The sequence below is a fragment of the Pongo abelii genome, chromosome 14 (genome assembly GCF_028885655.2).
Source record: "Pongo abelii isolate AG06213 chromosome 14, NHGRI_mPonAbe1-v2.0_pri, whole genome shotgun sequence".
NCBI classification, from domain to species: Eukaryota; Metazoa; Chordata; class Mammalia; order Primates; family Hominidae; genus Pongo; species Pongo abelii.
Window position 1 is genome coordinate 28,416,701 of NC_071999.2, and position 19,356 is coordinate 28,436,056.

The window sequence follows — 19,356 nt, forward strand, 5'->3', positions numbered from 1 at the left end:
ATCTTTGCTATTGTGAATAGCACAGCAATGGACATATCAGTGTGTGTGTCTTTTGGTAGAATGGTCTTTTTTCCATTGGGTATATATCCAATAATGGAGTTGCTGGGTCAAATGGTAGCTCGTTTTAAGTTCTTTGAGAAATCTCCAGACTGCTTTCCACAGTGGCTGAACTAATTTACACTCCCACCAACAATGTATAAATGTTCCCTTTTCTCTGCAGCCTTGCCAGCATCTGTTGTTTTTGACTTTTTATTAATCGCCATTCTGACTAGCGTGAGAGGGTATCTCATTGTGGTTTTGATTTGCACTTCTCTGACAATTCGTGATGTGAAGCATTTTTTCAGATGCTCATTGGTCACTTGTATGTCTTCTTTTGAGAAGTATGTGTCATGTTCTTTCCACATTTTTAATGTGGCTGTTTGGTTTCTGCGTGTGGATTTGTGTAAGTTCCTTATAGATTCTGGATATTAGACCTTTGTTGGATGCATAGTTTGCAAATGTTTCCTCCTGTTCTGTGTGTTATCTGTTTGCTCTGTCGATCATTTCTCTTGCTGTGTCAAAGCGCTTTAGTTTTATTAGGTCCCACTTGTCAATCTTTGTTGTTATTGCAATTGCTTTTGGGGACTTAGTTAAAAATTCTTTCCCAACCAGGTGCGGTGGCTCACACCTGTAATCCCAGCACTTTAGGAGGCTAAGGCGGGTGGATCACGAGGTCAGGAGATCGAGACCATCCTGGCTAACAGGGTGAAACCCTGTCTCTACTAAAAATACAAAAAATTAGCAGGGCGTGGTGGTGGGCACTTGTAGTCCCAGCTACTCAGGAGGCTGAGGCAGGAGAATGGTGTGAATCCAGGAGGCGGAGCTTGCAGTGAGCTGAGATCGCCTCAGTGCACTCCAGCCTGGGAGACAGAGCAAGACCCCATCTCAAAAAAAAAAAAAAAAAAAAAAAAAAAAAATCTTTCCCAAGGCTAATGTCAAGAAGGGCATTTCTGAGGTTTTCTTCTAGGATTTTTATCACTTGAGGTCTTACATTTAAATCTTTAATCTATCTCCAGTTAATTTTTGTATATGATGAAAGGTATGGGTCCAGTATCATTATTCTGCATATTGCTAGCCAGTACCCCAACACCATTTATTGAATAGGGAGTCCTTCCCCTATTGCTTGTTTTTGTCAGCCTTGCAATATCAGGTGATTGTAAGTGTAAGGCTTCATTCTGGGTTTTCTATTCTGTTCCATTGGTCTATATGTCTGCTTTTGTACCAGTACCATGCTGTTTTGGGTACTATAGCCTTATAGTTTGAAGCCTCTGGCTTTGCCCATTTGCTTAGATTTGCTTTGGCTATTGAGGCCCCCTTTTGGTTTCATATGAATTTTAGAATACTTTTTTTCTAATTCTGTGAAGAATTACATTGGTAGTTTGATAGAAATAGCACTGAATCTGTCAATTGCTTTGGGCAGTATGGTCATTTGAATGATACTGATTCTTCCAATCCATGAGCATAGAATGTTTTTCCATTTAATTGTGTTATCTCTGATTTCTTTCTGCAATGTTTTATAGTTCTTGTAGAGATCTTTCACATCCTTTGTTAGCTGTATTCCCAGGTATTTCATTTTCTTTGTGGCTACTGTAAATGGGATTCTGTTCTTGATTTAACTGTCAGCCTGGACATTATTGGTGTATAGAAATGCTGTTGATTTTTATACGTTGATTTTTTATCCTGAAACTTTGCTAAAGTTGTTTATCAGTTCTAGTAGCTTTTTGGCAGAGTCTTTGGTTTTCTGGGTATAGAATCATATCACCAGCAAAGAGAGATAGTTTGACTTCTTCTTTTCCTATTTGGATGCCTATTCTTTCTTTCTCCTGCCTGAGTTCTCTAGGTAGGACTTCCAGTGCTATGTTGAATAGGAGTGGTGAGAGTGTGCATCATTGTCTTGTTCCATTTCTCATGGGGATTGGTTCCAGCTTTTGCCCATTCAGTAGGTTGGTGGCTGTGAGTTTGTCATAGATGGCTGTTATTATTTTGAGGTATGTTCCCTTGATGCCTAGTCTGTTGAGGTTTTTAATGTGAAGGGATGTTGGATTTTATCAAAAGCTGTTTCTGCATCTATTGAGATGATGATATGGTTTTTGCTTTTAGTTCTGTTTATGTGGTGAATCACATTTATTGATTTGCGTATGTTGAACCAGCCTTGCATCCCTGTACTGAAGCCTTCTTGATTGTGGTGTATTAACTTACTGCTGTGCTGCTGGATTCTGTTTCCTAGTATTTGGTTAAGAATTTTTGTGTCTATGTTAATCAGAGTAATTGGCCTGAAGTTTTCTTTTTGTGTGTTTCTCTGGCAGATTTTGGTATTAGGCTGATGCTGGCTTCATGGACTGAGTTAGGGAGGAGCCCCTCATCCTCAGTTCTTCGGAATAGTTTCAATAGAACTAGTATCAGTTCTTTTTTTTTTTTTTTTTAGACGGAGTCTCACTCTGTCACCCAGGCTGGAGTGCAGTGGTGAGATCTCGGCTTACTACAAGCTCCGCCTCCCGGGTTCACGCCGTTCTCTCGCCTCAGCCTCCCGAGTAGCTGGAACAACAGGCATCCGCCACCATGCCTGGCTAATTTTTAGTTTTTGTATTTTTAGTAGAGACGGGGTTTCACCATGTTAGCCAGGATGGTCTCAATCTCCTGACCTTGTGATCTGCATGCCATGGCCTCCCAAAGTGCTGGGATTACAGGCATGAGCCACTGCGCCCAGCCTCAGTTCTTTGTACATCTGGTCGAATTCAGCTGTGGCTTCATCTGGTCCAGGGCTTTTCCTTGTTTGTAGATTTTTTATTAATGATTTGATTTCTGAACTTGATATTTGTCTATTTAAGGTTTCAGTCTATTTCTAGTTCAATCTTGGGAGACTGTATGTTTCCAGGAATTTATCCATTTCCTCTAGATTATCTAATTTGTGTGCATAGAGTTGTTTATAGTATTCTCTGAGGATCTTTTGTATTTCTGTGGGATTGGTTGTAATGTCATCTTTGTCATTTATGATTGTACTTATTTGGCTCTTCTCTTTTTTTCTTTGTTTAGCTATCACACTATCCACCTTCTATATTTTTTGAAAAACTAATTATTGGTTTCATTGATCTTTTGTGTGGATTTTTGCATCTAGTCTCAAAAAAAAACAGCACTTCAAAAAGCACTTCATTCAGTGCTTTTCTAATTTTAGTTATTTCTCTTCTGCCAGCTTTGGGGTCAGTTTATTCTTTTTTTCTAGTTCCCTTAAGTGCAAAGTAGGAATGTTAATTTGAGATATTTCTAACTTCTTGATGAAGGCATTTAGTGCTATAAACTTTCCTCTTAACACTGCTTTAGCTGCATCCCAGAGATTCTGGTATGTTGTGTCCCTATTTTCATTAATTGCAAAGATTTTTTTTATTTCTGCCTTAATTTAGATTTTTACCCAGGAGTTATTCAGGAGCAAATTATGTAATTACCGTGTATTTATGTAGTTTTGAGAGATCTTCTTGATACTGATTTCTATTTTTGTCACACTGTGGTCAGAGTGTGTGCCTGCTATGATTTCAAACTTTTTGAATTTATTGAGGCTTGCTTTGTGGCCAAGCATGTGGTGGATCTTAGAATATGTTCTGTGTGCACATGAGAATGTATCTTCTGTGTTTGTTGGGCAAAGTGTTCTGTAGATGTCTATCAGGTCCAATTGGTCAACTGTCAAGTGCAAGTAAAGAGTTTGTTAGTTTTCTGCCTCAGTGATCTGTCTGTTGCTGTCAGTGGGTTGTTGAAGCTCCTGCTATTATTGTGTGTCTAAATCTTTTTGTAGGCCAAGAAAAACTTGTTTTATGAATTTGGGTGCTCCAATGTTGGGTGTGTACATATTTAGGCTAAGTCTTCTGGTTGGATTGTGCCCTTTATCATTCTATAATGATTGCCCTTCTTTGTCCTTAATTTTTATTGGTGAAAAATATGTTTTATTTGGCCGGGAGTGGTGGCTCACGCCTCTACTCCCAGCACTTTAGGAGGCCGAGGTGGGCAGATCACAGGTCAGGAGATCGAGACCATCCTGGCTAACACGGTGAAACCCCGTCTCTACTAAAAATACAAAAAAATTAGCCGGGCATGGTGGTGGGCACCTGTAGTCCCAGCTACTCGGGAGGCTGAGGCAGGAGAATGGCGTGAACCTGGGAGGCAGAGCTTGCAGTAAGCCAAAATCGCGCCACTGAACTCCAGCCTGGGCGACAGAGCGAGACTCCGTCTCAAAAAAAATTAATTAATTAATTAATTTTAAAATATATATATTTATATACAGTTATGTTTTATTTAACATAAGAATAGCAACTCCTGGTCTTTTTTGTTTTCCATTTGCATGACAGATCTTTCTTTATCCCTTTACTTTCAGCCTGTGGATGTCATTAGGAGTGAGATGGGTTTCTTAAAGACAGCAGATGGTTGAGTCTTGTCTTTTGATCCAGCCTGATTTTTTTGCCTTTTAAGTGGGGTGTTTAGCCCATTTACATTCAGGGTTAGTATTGATATGTGAGATTTTCATCCTGTCATCATGTTGTTAGCTGGTTGTTGTTACAGACTTGTTTGTGTGGTTGCTCTGTTTTGCCTATGGGCTGTGTCCTTAAATGTGTTTTTGTGGTAGCAGGTTCTTTCAATTCCATGTTTAACACTTTCTAAAGGATCTCTTATAAGGCTGGTCTAGTTGAAATGAATTCCCTCAGTGTTTGTTTCTCTGAGGATTTTATTTCTCCATCACTTATGAAGCCTTTTGATGAGATATAAAATTCTTAATAGGAATTTATTTTCTTTAAGGACACTGAAAACAGATCCCCAATCTCTTCTGGCTTGTAAGGTTTCTGCTGAAAGGTCTGCTGCTAGCCTGATGGGCTTCCCCATGTACATAACCTGGCCCTTCTCTTCTTTTTCCTTCAAGATTTTTTCCTTTTGCATTGACCTTGGTGAATCTGCTGACTATGTGCCTTGAGGATGATCATCTTTTATAGTATCTAGCCTGGGTTCTCTTTATTTCTTGGATTTGCATGTCAACCTTTCTAGCAAAATTAGGGAACATTACATGAATTGTATTCTCAAATATATTTTCCAAATTGTTTATTCTCTCTCTTTTTCTCTCAGGAATGCCAATGAGTCATAGACTTGGTCTCTTTACATAATCCCATATTTCCCGCAAGTTTTGCTCATTTTTAAAAATTCTTTATTTTTGTCTGAGTTGGTTAGAAAAGCTCTGAGATTCTTTCCTCAGCTTGGTCTGTTCTGTAGTTAATACTTTCAATTGTATTATAAAATCTTATAGTGAATTTTTCAGCTGTAGAAGTTCAGTTTGGTTCTTTCTTAAAATGGCTATTTCATCTTTCTGCTCTTGGATCCCTTTATCTTTATCTAGGACCACTAATCTTTGGATTAGTTTTCAACTTTCTTCCAAATCTTGATGAGCTTCCTTGCTATCCAGATTCTGTATTCTACATCTGTCATTTCAGTCATTTCCAACTGGTTAAGAACCATTGCTAGGGAGCTAGTGGACTCATTAGGAGGTAAGGGGACACTGGCTCTTTGAATTGCCAGATTTATTATGCTGATTCTTTCTCATCTGAGAGAGTTGGTATTCCTTTAACTGTGGCGTAAGTTGAGTGTAGTCAGTTGGCTGCATTTTTCTGAGGGCCAAGGTTCTGTGCACGGTCTTTATTTGTGGCTGAATTCTCACCTTGGTTTTATAGGAAGGTATATTAGCAAACTATTTTTGTAGTTTGGGCTGAGTTCCAGTAGATGATGCTTAAGAGTAATGGTTGGTAGATAGAGCTTAGCCACATGGCTCCTTTGTATTTCCTGGTGTTTCCGGCTGTGCTCTGCAGTACAGTGGGAAGAGAGGTGACCACCTATCAGGTCCGCTCCTGGGCACTGGGGAAGCCCCTTCCAACCAATGGCACTGTGCCCATGTTTCTTTTGTCAGGTGCGCTCTCTCAGGCAGAGGCTATGGTAGGGAGATAGGCCACCCCTTTCCCAGTCAGCTGGCCCTGCAGAGGGAGACATGCCCACTGCTGTGGTAGCCCACAGGTTCATGTAACTCAGCCTTCTCAGTACTCTGAGAGTGTGGGCTCCTGTCCTGCTCTAATGCCTGCTACAGATCTCGCCTTGGCACTCCCAGGCTTCAACACTGCAGCCCCAGGGAAAGCTCAGGCTTTTTGTTCCCTCCTCAGCTTAGGGACAGCAGGGATAGGGACCCCAGCAGTGGTACTGGCAGAGGGCCTATCAGTTGCCTCTGGGACTCTACCCCAGACAAATGCAAAACCGCAGCCAATTGGAGTGATCAGCCAAGGTTAGGGCAGCTGTGCTGCTGGGCCCAAGCTGGGGGCCCTGCCTGAAGAGCAGGGAGGTCAGGCAACCCAACCCTGAAGATAGCCTGGCCTCCTCTCTGTAGGATGCTGTGAGAAAGTAATCAGGCTCTTTGTTCCCTCCCTAGCCTGGGGGAAGCAAGGGCGAGTACTGTGGTGGCAGCAATGGCAGAGGCCTGTCAGTTGTCTCTGGGAGCTCCATCCCAGAGAAACACAGCCATCACCAACTGAAGTGATCAGGCAGGAGCTGTGCTGGGGGCCCAAGCCAGGAGGCACCCTGCGCAGTGAGGAGCAGCAGGGCCAGGGACCCGTGTGGAAAACTGTCTGGCTGCCTTTCCATATGGCAGCTGTGGCATGCTAGAGGCCCATGACAGCTGTCGGGGCTTTTTGCTCCCTCTCCAGCCTGAGGGCAGTAGGGGCACAGGCTGCAGCAGTGCAGAGGGCCTGTTGGTTACCTCTGGGAGCTCCATGCCAGAGAAATGAGGGCTGTGACCAGCTGGAGTGCTTAGGTAAGGGAGTGGATGGCTGCGATGGAGGCCCAGGCCAGTGGGCCTTGCCTGGCAAGATGCAGTGGAGGCGAGGCCTGCAGTCTGTCTGCTCCCCAGCATCATGGATATGGCCCCTATCCTAGGGACACATGAGAGAGCCTGGCCTACCTTGTTGGCCGGGCTGTGGCAGCTGGTGCTGGGGTGCTCAGGGATCCACACTGGCTTGAGCAGTGGCTCTGCCCAGACTCCAAGTAGCTCTTCATGTCAGTCTAGAGCCCCAGGGTGTGTGTGTGGGGTGGGTGGAGTCATGGAGGATCTCCTGTGCCTGGGAATTGCAAAGGTCCATGGCAGAAGTATGGGTCCCCAGGAGCCTTCACTCACTCACCCTTTCCCTGCTGTAGGGAGCTTCCCCTTGCTCTGCACCCAGGTTGGCAGCTGTCCTGCCTTACTCCCCTCTGCTCTCCGTTAGTCACCACTGCTTCCTTGATGAATCCCAACACAGCCTGCTGGACAATCAGCCTGAGGAGCTCATGTTCACTCACCACTCTCATCTCTTGTGAGAGCTGCACACACTAGCTGCTTCTAGTCAGCCATCTTGGCGCTTCAGATACTTGTTTTCTTAAGTAGAATTTACTAACTTGGAATAGAATCATCCAAAACTTAAGAGCAGATAGTTTAACTATTTTTAAAAACAGAAGGATAGAAAGAGATGGAGGGAGAAAGTAATTCTAGTGGGCCGAGTTCCATAACTGCAGTGCATAGAAATGTTTTTGTCGCTGGGCGTGGTGGCTCGCACCTGTGATCCCAGCACTTTGGGAGGCTGAGGCGGGCAGATCACAAGGTCAGGAGATCGAGACCATCCTGGCCAACACAGTGAAACCCCGTCTCTACTAAAAATACAAAAAAATTAGCTGGGCGTGGTGGTGGGCACTTGTAGTCCCAGCTACTCGGGAGACTGAGGCAGGAGAATGGCGTGAGTGAACCCGGGAGGCAGAGCTTGCGGTGAGCCAAGATTGTGCCACTGCAATCCAGCCTGGGAGACAGAGCGAGACTCCTTCTCAAAAAAAAAAAAAAGAAAAAGAAATGTTTTTGTCACCTTACCTATAGTGAAATTATTTTTCATTAGGTGTCTTGTTGATGGAAAACAATGCTTGTTGCAATAAAACCACTGTCTTGAAACACTACTATACATAACTCTTTAACATTCCTGACAGTTGCTTCCCAGGATGGATGTAAAGAACTTCAACGAAATTCATCAGACTCAAATATTACCATGTTAGTCAGGCTGGTCTCAAACTCCTGACCTCAAATGATCTGCCTGCCTTGCCCTCCCAAAGTGCTGGGATTACTGGTGTGAGCCCACCATGGCTGGCCAGTGGTTGAATTTTTTAAAAAGTGTTAATGGAGTGCTTGAAAACTAGAATATCCATCTAGATTTGTAAGACAGTATACCTGCATACTGGTGTGGCTTCCATACTTGAGTAAAAGCTTCAGAGTAGGCATCCTAGATTTCCCCAAGATACTCTACTTTTTTTTTTTTTTTTGAGATGGAGTCTCGCTCTGTTGCCCAGGCTGGAGTGCAGTGGCACAATCTCAGCTCACTGCAACCTCCACCTTCCGGGTTCAAGCAGTTATCCTTCCTCAGCCTCCTGAGTAACCAGGATTATAGGCACACGCTACCACACCTGGCTAATTTTTGTATTTTTAGTAGAGATGGGATTTCTCTGTGTTGGTCAGGCTGGCCTCGAACTCCTGACCTCATGATCTGCCCACCTTGACCTCCCAAAGTGCTGGGATTACAGGTGTGAGCCACTGTGCCCGGCCAATGCTCTACTCTTAAAATAGTGCCATTCATTTTCTAGGTGGGATCATATTCCACACTGACTATATTGCTAGGGGTGGCCTAGAGGGTCAGGCCTTTGGGAAATGGCACGGCCTTTACCAGCTTCCCTTCTCTCCCAAAGAACTTCCCCTCTTGGACTTTAGATTGAGGAATGGGGCAGAGTAGTAGGCGGTACTGCTGTGCTTTGATGAAGACCCATGTGGCTGGCAACAGCTCTTACCTTTTGTCTCTGGGTCCTGGTGTGGGTGGAATTCCTGGGTGTTCTGTTGGCTCATCTGGGGCCATCAGTCCACTTTGAACTACTCACTGTCTCCTCTGCCTCCACCAATTAGAAACCCTTCCAAGGAACAGTGAGAGCCAAAGCCAAGAAAAGCCTTGTTCCCTATTTGGTGATTGAGTGACAGTGGGTGAAATCCTCTCTCAGAAAGAACTAGAAAGAACACAGTGCTTGTACTCCACAGTGAATAATGTCAGGGCTGACCCATCCTGACGCCAATCTTGCCATGCTTTTACCGTGTTGGAGGCTTCTACATTTGGTACTGGCAGTCAGTAAGTCTTAATGATGCCTGTATATGGAATGTGAGTTTATAAAGCAATGGAACATAATTGTACTTAACTATGCCATATGTACATATTCACTGATCAAAACTTCACTGACCAACCAACCAAACCCCATACTTCATCCAATCCCCCATAGACTTGGGGATGGGCAGGTATTCTTTGGCCATATGGTATAAGAGGGTCATTCTTGTCACTACTAAAGTTAGCCTCATCATTTTGTGCTGCCCCAAGACCAACAGGGCCTCTCCTGTAAACTGAGTGCAAGCAGGCTGACGATTTTAATAACAGTCCATACCATGTATGTGCTTCTGTCAGCAGAATGTACATGTTATGCAAAACCTCCAGGCTCCTTAAGCTTTTTGCTGTCCATGAATCCTCTGTGGCAACTGTAGTCGTAGAGCCAGAAGCCAGAGGGTCAGGGATATGAGAGGCTGACAAATAGCTGGCAACATCTGGGGAGGAGATCCCTGTCATGTCTCTTGTGCCACAGAGCTATTATGGCTGGTCTTCCATTTGCTATTTCTTTCTTTAAGAGAAAACCATTTTTCTACTTTTCTTTTCTCTCCATACTTAAATGGTCAGTAGCTACTGAGTGGTGCTTTATCTGAACAGGCCTGGGTTGAAGCAAAATAGAAATGGGACTGGCTTTCCACAGGAAGTAAACTGCTTCGGAGCCCACAGTCCCCTGCTCAGTGCTCGGAAACTAGTCAGTCATCCCTGTTGGCAGTAAGTCTTCCCATAGCCCGTCCATTAGAGGTTTAACTAGATATCTTCAATAGAAGTCTGAGACAAGTGGGAGTGAGGAATGGAGGCCTAGATTGGGAGAATTTTTTTTTTCATTCTGTTTGCTTAATTCATGGTACAGTTTGTGCTATTTCATATCTGTACTCCAGGAAAAAATATAACTTGAAAATACTGTGTCTAAAGAAATTTCAGTGCTCTATCATCATTAAATTATTTACTTACATGCTTATATGACAGTCATGCTCAGATGTCACTATCATTGGTTTCTTGGGTGTGTTTTCGATCTGTCTGCTGCTGACTCTCACATCACTGGGTTTCCTTGCAGGTTTTGTATTTCAGCTCTGAGCTTGACTTCAGTGGGATTGTTCTCTGTGCAGACCTCCCTGTGTTGCCACTGTGTTTGTCTCTACTCACACTCCGTGGGGTTGGCTGTCCCATAGCACAGTCCTGTTTGTAGGTCCTGGCCTCCCGTGGTGTGCAGCCAAGTGCTACCAGTTCCTCACCCTGATACTGTTCCAACCACAGCCCTGAGAAAGAAGCCTACTCAGCAACAGAGCCATGTCCACAGGCTGGATAGAGGCTTTTCATCTGAGTTCAGAGAGGCAGCCACTTCTTGGGTCCAAGTTTTTCTCAGGCAGCCTGAGTTCAGTTCCCCCACATAAAGGTTGCTCACGGCCTCAACACCTTTCCAGGGTGGGAATTCACAACTCAGCCTCTGAGGGAGGAAGACCCACATGCCTTCACCTCCTCCTCCACCTGGCTCATCTCTTCAGCTGTGGCATCAGGTGAGTTCTGCTTCAAACATGACTCTGCGTTTGTATTTTTATTTTCTCTGCCATTTCATATTTGGAGCAAGAAGTGGGCTTTTCATGGCGGCTGGCCTCACTGTGCAATCATTAGCTTATGGGAGGCTCCACAGATAGCCGAAAGTTAGCATATTCAAAAGCAAAGCCATCAGCACCCATGATCCTTCTTTCTGTTTCACAAACCCTGGCACACACCTTCTTCCATCTTTACAGTCACTTGTTACAAGACAGCTGCTCAAAGGGCAGGAAGGCAAAATGGGAACTTAATCAGGTTCCCTTTTTAAAGAGGTTTTCCAGAATTCACCTCCTCAACAATATTCTTTTATGTCTGATCTACCTTTCTTGACAGACTGTAAACTCCATGGAAGTTGGAGTCTCAGAAATGATCACTGGCTTGACACCTACTGGGTGCCTAATAAGTCTTTCTTTAATTACGGATGGATGGGTGAAGAGATGGGTGGACAGTTGGGTATATGGATGGATGGATGGACAGGTGAATGAATGGATGGATAGACAGCTAGATGAATGAACGTTCCCTACGCTCTCATATCTCTGTTTTCCCACAGGCTGTTCCCTTTGCCTGGAACATGCTTCTTCCATTCACCACTCAGCTAACTCCTGAGCATCCTTCAAGATTCAGCTGAGATGTGCCCTCTTCCAGAAAGCTCTCCCTGATGACTGTACCTGGGTGAGGTGTCCTAGGTGTCCTGCTGTTTGCTGATGTCGTGCCAGGTGTCTCTCTCCACAATAAGTTTTCCTGTTTTCCTGTGCGGGACTGTCTGGCTCACCTTGCCTGCAGGCTCTGAGGCCCCTGAGAGCAGCCCCCAGCTTTGACTCTGTGTATCTAGCACTGGCCCCACTGCCTGTCATGGAGCAGGAGCACAAGAAATGTTTCATGAAATTTGAATAAAAGTAAAAGTAATGAAGACCATCTGTGCTTCATTTACAGAGAAAGACATGGCAGATAGAAGACACTGTGGATGAGCTGAGTGAGGAGTTCTCATAGACTGCTCAGGCACTAGAGCTCCAGAAAGAGAAAGACAAGACAGACCCACAGGCCCCTGATGAAGGCTGCACATTTGCTGTAAGCCCAGCAAATGTGCTTAGGTCTCAGCTCCTAAGGTGTTCACAGAGGTGGGGCCCACAGGGTCATAGCCCCTTCCACAGCGAGGGGGTTGGGATCAGAACAGCCAGCTCAGAAGAGACTATCCACCCAAGTCAGGTTCTGCACATTTGGTTTGGCAAGTGGAAGACTACACCAGGAAGCCTTAGACCTGGGGCTGGACACAGGGAAGCCCACACCATCAGCTTGGGGCTGCAGCTCTCTAAGTAAATCCACAGCCTGGAAAGATTGAGGAACGGCATGGAGAGGGAGTAATGAAAATAGCTGTTAGCAATGTAGCCTGATGGACAGGGCATGCCTCTGGAAGCAGGAGCTTTTCATGAGCTGCATCTCTAGCCCACTGCCCTCCATCCTAGCTCCAGTCCCCAGCTGTGCAGATACAGAGGAGGCTGGAGGGGAGAAAGATGAGATAGAGGTGATCACACAGCTGTGTCTCCACTGAGCTCAAGACACCTTTATTTACTAAAGCTTGCAGCTGGCCTGTGAGCCTTAGGTTGCCAGTGTGATTAACACGGCATAAAATACTATTTGTCTTGACTTGAGGTTCCCCTCACATCACGTTGTCTCCAGAGTGTCTGGTTTCCACTTTGGTCATCGTGTCATGTTTAACCTTCCCTTCTAGTCTGTAAGTCCCCCTGGGCTTTTGCACCCAAGTCCAGGGCCTCCCTCGCCCCATCCTATCCTGAGTTTCTAAAAATGAGTGACACCCTGGGTGGTGGAAGGGTGTGGGTCAGCACCAGCCTTCTCAGAGTAGGTATCTGGACTGGGATACCCTGAGATGCCATGGAATCCTTTGTGTCCAGCCCGAGAAGACCCCCTGCCACAATGACCACAAGAGCAGGCCAAGGAGGGGCAACAGGGTGTGTCCTTCTCATTGTACACACATCAGGGATAGCCAGGATATGCCCTGAGTATGAAGAATTCCATGAGAACATTGCATTGGCTCAGGCCTTGATGTCGGGAGGTCTGGAATATCAAGTTTTCTTCATCAGACTGGACTCTCTTTTGAGACAAAAGTGACAAGAAAGGGCACTGTGGTCTCAAACAGCTAAAGGAAAACATAGCCTCTGAGCCAGCAAGGCAGTGTGGGGCCCCAGTAATGCCCATAAAATGCACAGATGCCTTCCCAGCAGGGATGCCGGAAGCACACGTTCCATGGCCCTACAGGGGCCCCCAGAGGTGGGCTCTCCAAAGGCAGATGCCAGCCTCCCGCCATGTTCTCAACACACTCATCACTCTCACCCTGAGCTTTGTCCAGACTCCTTCCGAAGAGTTTGCGCTCAGCTATGGGGCCGGTTCCTCTCTTATCACTGGTACTAAGGAAGGAAGGAAAAAACAGGATGAGGTGAAGGGCTATAACATGTGGTGAAGTTTAATTATTCAATAATGGTTCCAATTATTAAACATGACTATTGCATAATGACATAATTGGCTATGGATGTGCTTTTGTGTGGCCACATAAACTCCAGGAAACTGTGTCTTCATTAGTTTCATTAGTCTTCATGAGGTCAGGCCTAGGGGCAGCTCATTTGACTCTTCCCAAGTGTGGGGTGGGTTTTGATGCCTCGAGAGTGCCAGAGTGACACAGGTCATGACCCACGCCAGGGTGAAGTGAGAACTCTCGGGGGTCACCTCTCCTCATTCCACATCCGTCCTTTCCAGGTGGCTCCCAGTGTCTTCCCTCGTGAGTCGCAGGAAGACAGACCTAACCCATGGGAGGCAGGTGACCCAGCCAGAGAGAAACGGGAACATGGGTCCTGAAGAGACCCCAGGCACTGGAGCTGGTGGTGACGAGAGTCCACCTGGCCCAGTGGATCGAGGACCTGGAGTGGGAGCTGTCCCTGGCTGAAGGCAGCTCGAGTGCGGGAGGGAGAAGGCCCAGCAGACACGCCAGCCCAGGGGCCACTAAGTCACACCGGATGCTGCTGTGGTGGCCACCTGCTGGAGGTACCTTCTCCACCAAGAACATGGCCAGGTTCCCCTGGTAGGAAGGAGTGGGCGTCTGAGGCCTGGGGTGTGTGCTGGGTTTATGACGTGCTCCTTTTACAGGGGAACAAACACCTGGATTTCTTTCAGAGCCTGGACCTTGACTTATGCTGAATTTTGCCTTGGTTCTTTGGAGTGGGAGAAAATAGAGCCACAGGTATTGAGAAAATCAATGTGCTCTCCCATCACTGAGTCTGTCCTTCAGTTCCTCACTCAGGTGTGGACTCTCAGTGTCCCCAAAAGCTTCACTTGGGGCTGCTGGTTTGAGGGGTGAGAAGTGCTTGGAGTGACAGCCATAAGAATGTCAGTGCAGCCGCAGCACGTTCATGTCCCATCTTCCATCACGCCCCATCTTCCATCACGCCTCTCAGCGGAGTCTCCAAGGCCCTGACGTGGCTCCACCTGACCTCGTGGACAGACAGAGGCAGGTGGTGTCTGTGGGCCAGGCCTCCGAGCCACACTGAGGACCCCCAACACCTGAGAGGACTCCCTGAGCATAGCCAGAGCCAGCCCCCAGTCAAATTGGAGCTCTCCACACACACCCCCCCGACACACACACCTGTACTCCCTCCTCGGAAGGGAAGGGACCTCTCTCAATCCTCCCTTCTTTCCACTAAGGCCCCAAGTGGAACTCACTTCACTTCGCAGACCCACTCCAGAGGCCACTCACTCCTTGAAGGTCTTTCCCAGCCCTTCTCTGATGTCTCCCTCCTTTGCCTCCCATCTTAGTCATTTGTGCCACGGTTTACCCTCCCTTCTAGACTGAGCTCCTCAGAGCAGGATGTGTGGGTCGTTAACCTCGATGTGTCCCACACACAGATGCACACGCTTTACATTTACAGGTATTAGATGCACACGTTTTGCTTCACACACACACACACCCAAGCACACCGCTTTGCAGATACAGGTATTAGATGACCCATAAATGCTTTGTGCATGTAATTGACTACAGGGACATGGCCTCTAACCCGGAGATCACACAGGCATGTGGGGAGGCCACATCGGCACACGGGAAGCTGCACAGAAGACAGTGCAGAACCGAGTGCCCAACACTCTGGACAAACTAGAACGGAGGGAGGACCCCCAGGCCAGTGAGATGGTGCTCAGGCCAGAGCCCTTAGGGATACCTTCAAGGCGGGGCCGGGACTGACCTAGCCCTTGGGGTGTGGAATGTGGATGCGGAAGAGAGGCAGGGAGAGGGAGCTTTTCAGGTGTTTAGAATGAGAGCAAGGCCAGAGAACAACATGCAAAGTATTGGCCACGCGGAATTTGAGAGGCATCCATTTAGGAAGAAGAACCAATGGGTGGAAGTGGAGTGGAGAGGGTGTCCTGGGCATTACCTGCTTCTCCAGCGGTTTGTCTGAGAGACAAAAACACCACAGGGGTCTCAGCAGCTCTGCTAACCTCAAGGTGGCTTCTGCTCTTCAGCCTGCTAAAACCTTTTCAGAAATGTTCCTCACTAGACAGAGGTCAGCGACCCAGTCCCTTTGAGTAGCAGCAAGTCTCTGGGCCAAGATAGAAGGAAGTCACATCCTACTTAAAAAAAAAAAAAAAAGGCTGAGGATGCAGTTCCTGCTGCCTGGGGCCTCCAGGCAGCAATCTGTGCATTCACACTGCTGCTCTGTGGCCTCTGGGTTGACGCTGCTGACCCTGAGTGTCTAGAAGTCCCATCCCCACCACCATCAGATGCCAAAACAAAGCCCAATATGTATCCATCTGTCCTCACTCACTGATGGACACACAGCGCAGGGTGGGCCAAGGCCCAGAAAGGAGGTGTGAGGGGAGGAGGCCCTGGTTCCTGGAGCAGCTTCTCATTCAGGGCTGGGGGTGAGAGGCCTTGGGGCCCCCGGGACCCCTGGTAGTCATGCCTTTACTGGGGGCCTAGGCCTGTGGGTCTGTATGGTCATTCTGGAAAGGGCCAACATGGGGCTCACTCTCTGGAGTGGGAGACACGCCCACCCAGGCCTGAGCCCAGGGCTGCCTCTCATGGTTCCCAAATCCACCATCTGCCCAGTCACACCTGGCAAACCCAGAGGCCACTGTGCATGTCCCAGAAAGGGACTGAGCACGGGGAGCAGCTGGTCCAGGCTCCATAACCACTCACTGCCGAGCCCCCACTGGACTCCAGGCCTCCTGGCTCATGGCCAGCGACATGACAGCAAGGCTTCCAGGTGCAAAGGCTCCTGGGGGAAGCTCGAGGGCTCCAAGACTGAGGTCCTTCCCCCAAGATGAGAGTGACCCTGAGAAGTTTAGAGCTGGAAGAGGGTTGTCGAGTCTCAAACTCCTTGTGCAGAACAGCCAGCATCTTGTTCAAATGCAGTCTCTGATCCTGTGGGCCTGAGCATCTGCTCCACCAAGCCCAGGAGGTGCTCAGACTGTGGACCTCACTTTGATGCCAGGTCATAGGCCTTGGTAAGAAAGGTGGATTTCATTTTAAGGTTAATGAATAGTGATTGGAGGGTTTCACCAGGAGAATAATTTGGTCTGGGAGTACACCAGTTTGGGGGAGCCGGGGGGAAGGTCACAGATTCTGTTTGTTCCTGAGCTTGAGCCTCCTACTAGACACCCAAATCTGGTGAAAGGTGGGCAGCTGTATCAATGAACCCAGAGCTCAGGGTGACGTAGCAGGTGGACAGGAGAGAGTCTCCAGGGAGCCCTTCATCTCCAAATCCACCCAGTGCCAGCCTCGGGCACAGTGTCAGTCCACGCAGCTGCCAGTTGCTCCCACTCCTTCTTAGTACAGATGGTCCTGGACTTACCTTCTTTTGGCTTTACAGTGGGCTTATTGGAATATTAAATGCATTTTTGAGCCTGTAATCCCAGCATTTTGGGAGGCCAAGGCGGGCAGATCACCTGAGGTCAGGAGTTCAAGACCATGGTGAAACCACATCTCTACTAAAAATACAAAAATTAGCCAGGTATGGTGGCGGGCACCTGTAATCCCAGCTACTTGGGAGGCTGAGGCAGGAGAATTCCTGGAACTCAGGAGGTGGAGCTTGCAGTGAATTGAGATCACACCACCGCACTCCAGCCTGGGCGACAGAGTGAGACTTCATCTCAAAAAAAAAAAAAGAAAGAAAAGAAAACACATTTGAAGATACAGCCCTAGTCAACATATAAATACACTGGAGATCACTGAAAATTTAACTTCGGTTGTTAAGTTAATGTGTTCTTACTTAGACTTAAAAATAAATCTGTCCTGGTTAAGTTTAAAATATCCCAAGGCAGGAAATCAAGACATTTTTTAATTTCTGGCATTTATACAGTTGATCTACAGGAATCTGGATTTTTGTCAATCACGTGCTGCCAAGTAACAAAGAGCCTCGGGATGCAGATGCACCTGCGTCTGGGACGCTGCCTGGCCTCCATTTCAAATGTTAGTATTTCCCAGAGGAGCCTGCTGCTCCCACTGACTCCTACATTATAGGTTAAAAGGTGGCTTATTTCCTGTTTCACACATCTCTAAAAGGATCATGCTGGCACTAATATTTCCCTACTGACAAGAACCTCTAGGAGCCTCTGTGGCCTGCAGAGTAGGGGGCAGGGCCCTGCCTGCTCCTCACAGGGAAGCCCCGGCCTCCACATATCCGTAAGGTGGGCCCATGACCCACCTTGTGTGGGCAGCAGCTCTGGGACAAATGCCTCAGCATTTCCGTGTTTGGGGCCCTCCCTAACCTGATCCTTCCCATTCTTCCCCAGCATGGAAGAATAGGACAGACAGCGGAATTCAGTAGAGCCTCGGGCCATTGCCCCGCCGACATTCCTTCCTTCCAGTCTCTTGACACACACCACATTGTAGTTCCCTGACAGTCAGCCAGGACAGCAGCACTCACTTGCCAAGAACGGTGCAACCTCTGTGAACACCCTCCCCCATCACACACTGACCACCAAGGACGGCCCAGGTTCCACAAGGAAACCCTCCACCACCACACACCCAACACCAAGGATGGCCCAGCCCCCACAGGACATTCTCCACCACCACACACCCGCCACCCAAGCCCCTAGAACTTCCCAAGCACATTTGATGCAGGAGGAAGATGAGACAATCGACGCAAAGATGTCTCCACCGTGGTTTTGATGATTGCTGGGCCTTCTCACCTAGGAAAGAGTCATACACTCATGTCACTCCTGCAGAGGGCTTCAACCTGCCACAGAAAGGGACGTAATGGGACTGTGCTTTGAAGGACACTTATGCCCCAACCCGGACAGTGGTGAAATACGTGAACTGTTTCCATTACACACACAGGGGAGGCCAGGGCCTAATGAAAACTCCCTGCCAAGGAGAAGTTCTGCGGGGTCCTGGCTGCCTCTTTCATAACAAAGGCAGCCTGAGAAGTACACAGGGCTCACCACTGGCTCTGCCACTTCCTGGCTGAGGGGCCCTGACCAAGTCTTCGAAGTCTCTGCACCTCAGTTTCTGTGTTAGTACAACAACCGTGATTCATGCACGTGCTTGAAGGGCTGCAGTTAGAATAAGAAATCCCACGGAGGAAGCTCTGCCGTGTGGCTGGGATCCCGAAAGTGACAGGCTTATTAGTTGATTATTTGCATTTTGAGGCAGTTCTGAGGTCACAGATAGTGAGGGATCCCACCCTTAATATGAAAGGTGGGGACAATACAGCCAGCAGGCAGCTGCAGAACGCCGCTGAGGTGACACCTGAGTCCTCCGTGAAGTCCCCTTTTCTCCCCAGGCGTGCGCAGAGGCCTGGGGGTGTCTGTTGTTGATCTGGGGCCTGAAGAAGCCTCATCTAGACACAGGCCTGGCCCCACACCCCAGCTCCACATACGTGAGCTGTCCCGCCAGAGACCAGGAGGACTAAAACAAGGCCACCTCCGTTCTCCTGGGAGCTAAAAATTAAAAGAGGCCCTGGGCAAAAGCACTTGTTTTTGTGATAGCAACACTTGTGCACAATTTTGAATCAATAACAAACATGTTCACAGCCAAAAACATGCCCGAATGCATCAACCCTTCATTACCTATGTGTGGATTGCCTATTTTGTTAAGTAGTATGTGTTTTTAACTTTAAAATTGTATTCAAATTTTACTGTATAGTATTCTCTACCTAAACTTCTTTACACAGCATTAAAGTTTCATAACTTCAAAATGCCCACCATTCATATCTTAGTATGTTCTTTTGTTTCTCTTTAGTGGTCAGCATGAGCATATCTTGTGTTCTGATGTTCTTTTCTTCTTTTTTTTTTCTTTACTTTTTGAGACAAGTCTCACTCCGTTGCCCAGGCTGGAGTGAAGTTGCACAATCATAGCTCACTACAGCCTCTATCTCCTGCACTCAAGCAATCCTTCTGCCTCCGCTTCAGGAGTAACTGAGACTACAGGCAGGTGCCACCACACCTAGCTAATTGTTTTCTTTTTCTTCCTTTTTTTTTGAGAAATGAGTTCTCGCGATGTTGCCTAGTTCTCAAGCTCCTGGCCTCCAGCAATCCTCCTGTC

The 19,356-nt window shown here is 47.3% G+C and overlaps 1 protein-coding gene across 14 annotated transcripts in view; it reads left to right on the top strand.

Annotated features, from left to right (window-relative positions):
- LOC103889448 (phosphatidylinositol 3,4,5-trisphosphate 3-phosphatase TPTE2-like) overlaps window positions 1-14,489 on the top strand; it is a 151,078-nt gene extending 136,589 nt beyond the window's left edge. For 3 of the 14 annotated variants that reach the window (XM_063714763.1, XM_063714762.1, XM_063714766.1), the window contains 3 exons: window positions 10,315-10,774; window positions 11,362-11,879; window positions 13,581-14,483. In XM_063714763.1, coding sequence (XP_063570833.1) covers window positions 10,315-10,446 — 132 coding nt within the window. In that variant the 3' untranslated portion in view covers window positions 10,447-10,774; window positions 11,362-11,879; window positions 13,581-14,483. Of the gene's footprint in view, window positions 1-10,314; window positions 10,776-11,361; window positions 11,880-13,580 lie in introns of those variants that run through there. The other 11 variants (XM_063714770.1, XM_063714764.1, XM_063714771.1 and 8 more) reach the window with 8 other exon arrangements.
- Window positions 14,490-19,356: the final 4,867 nt, after the last annotated feature.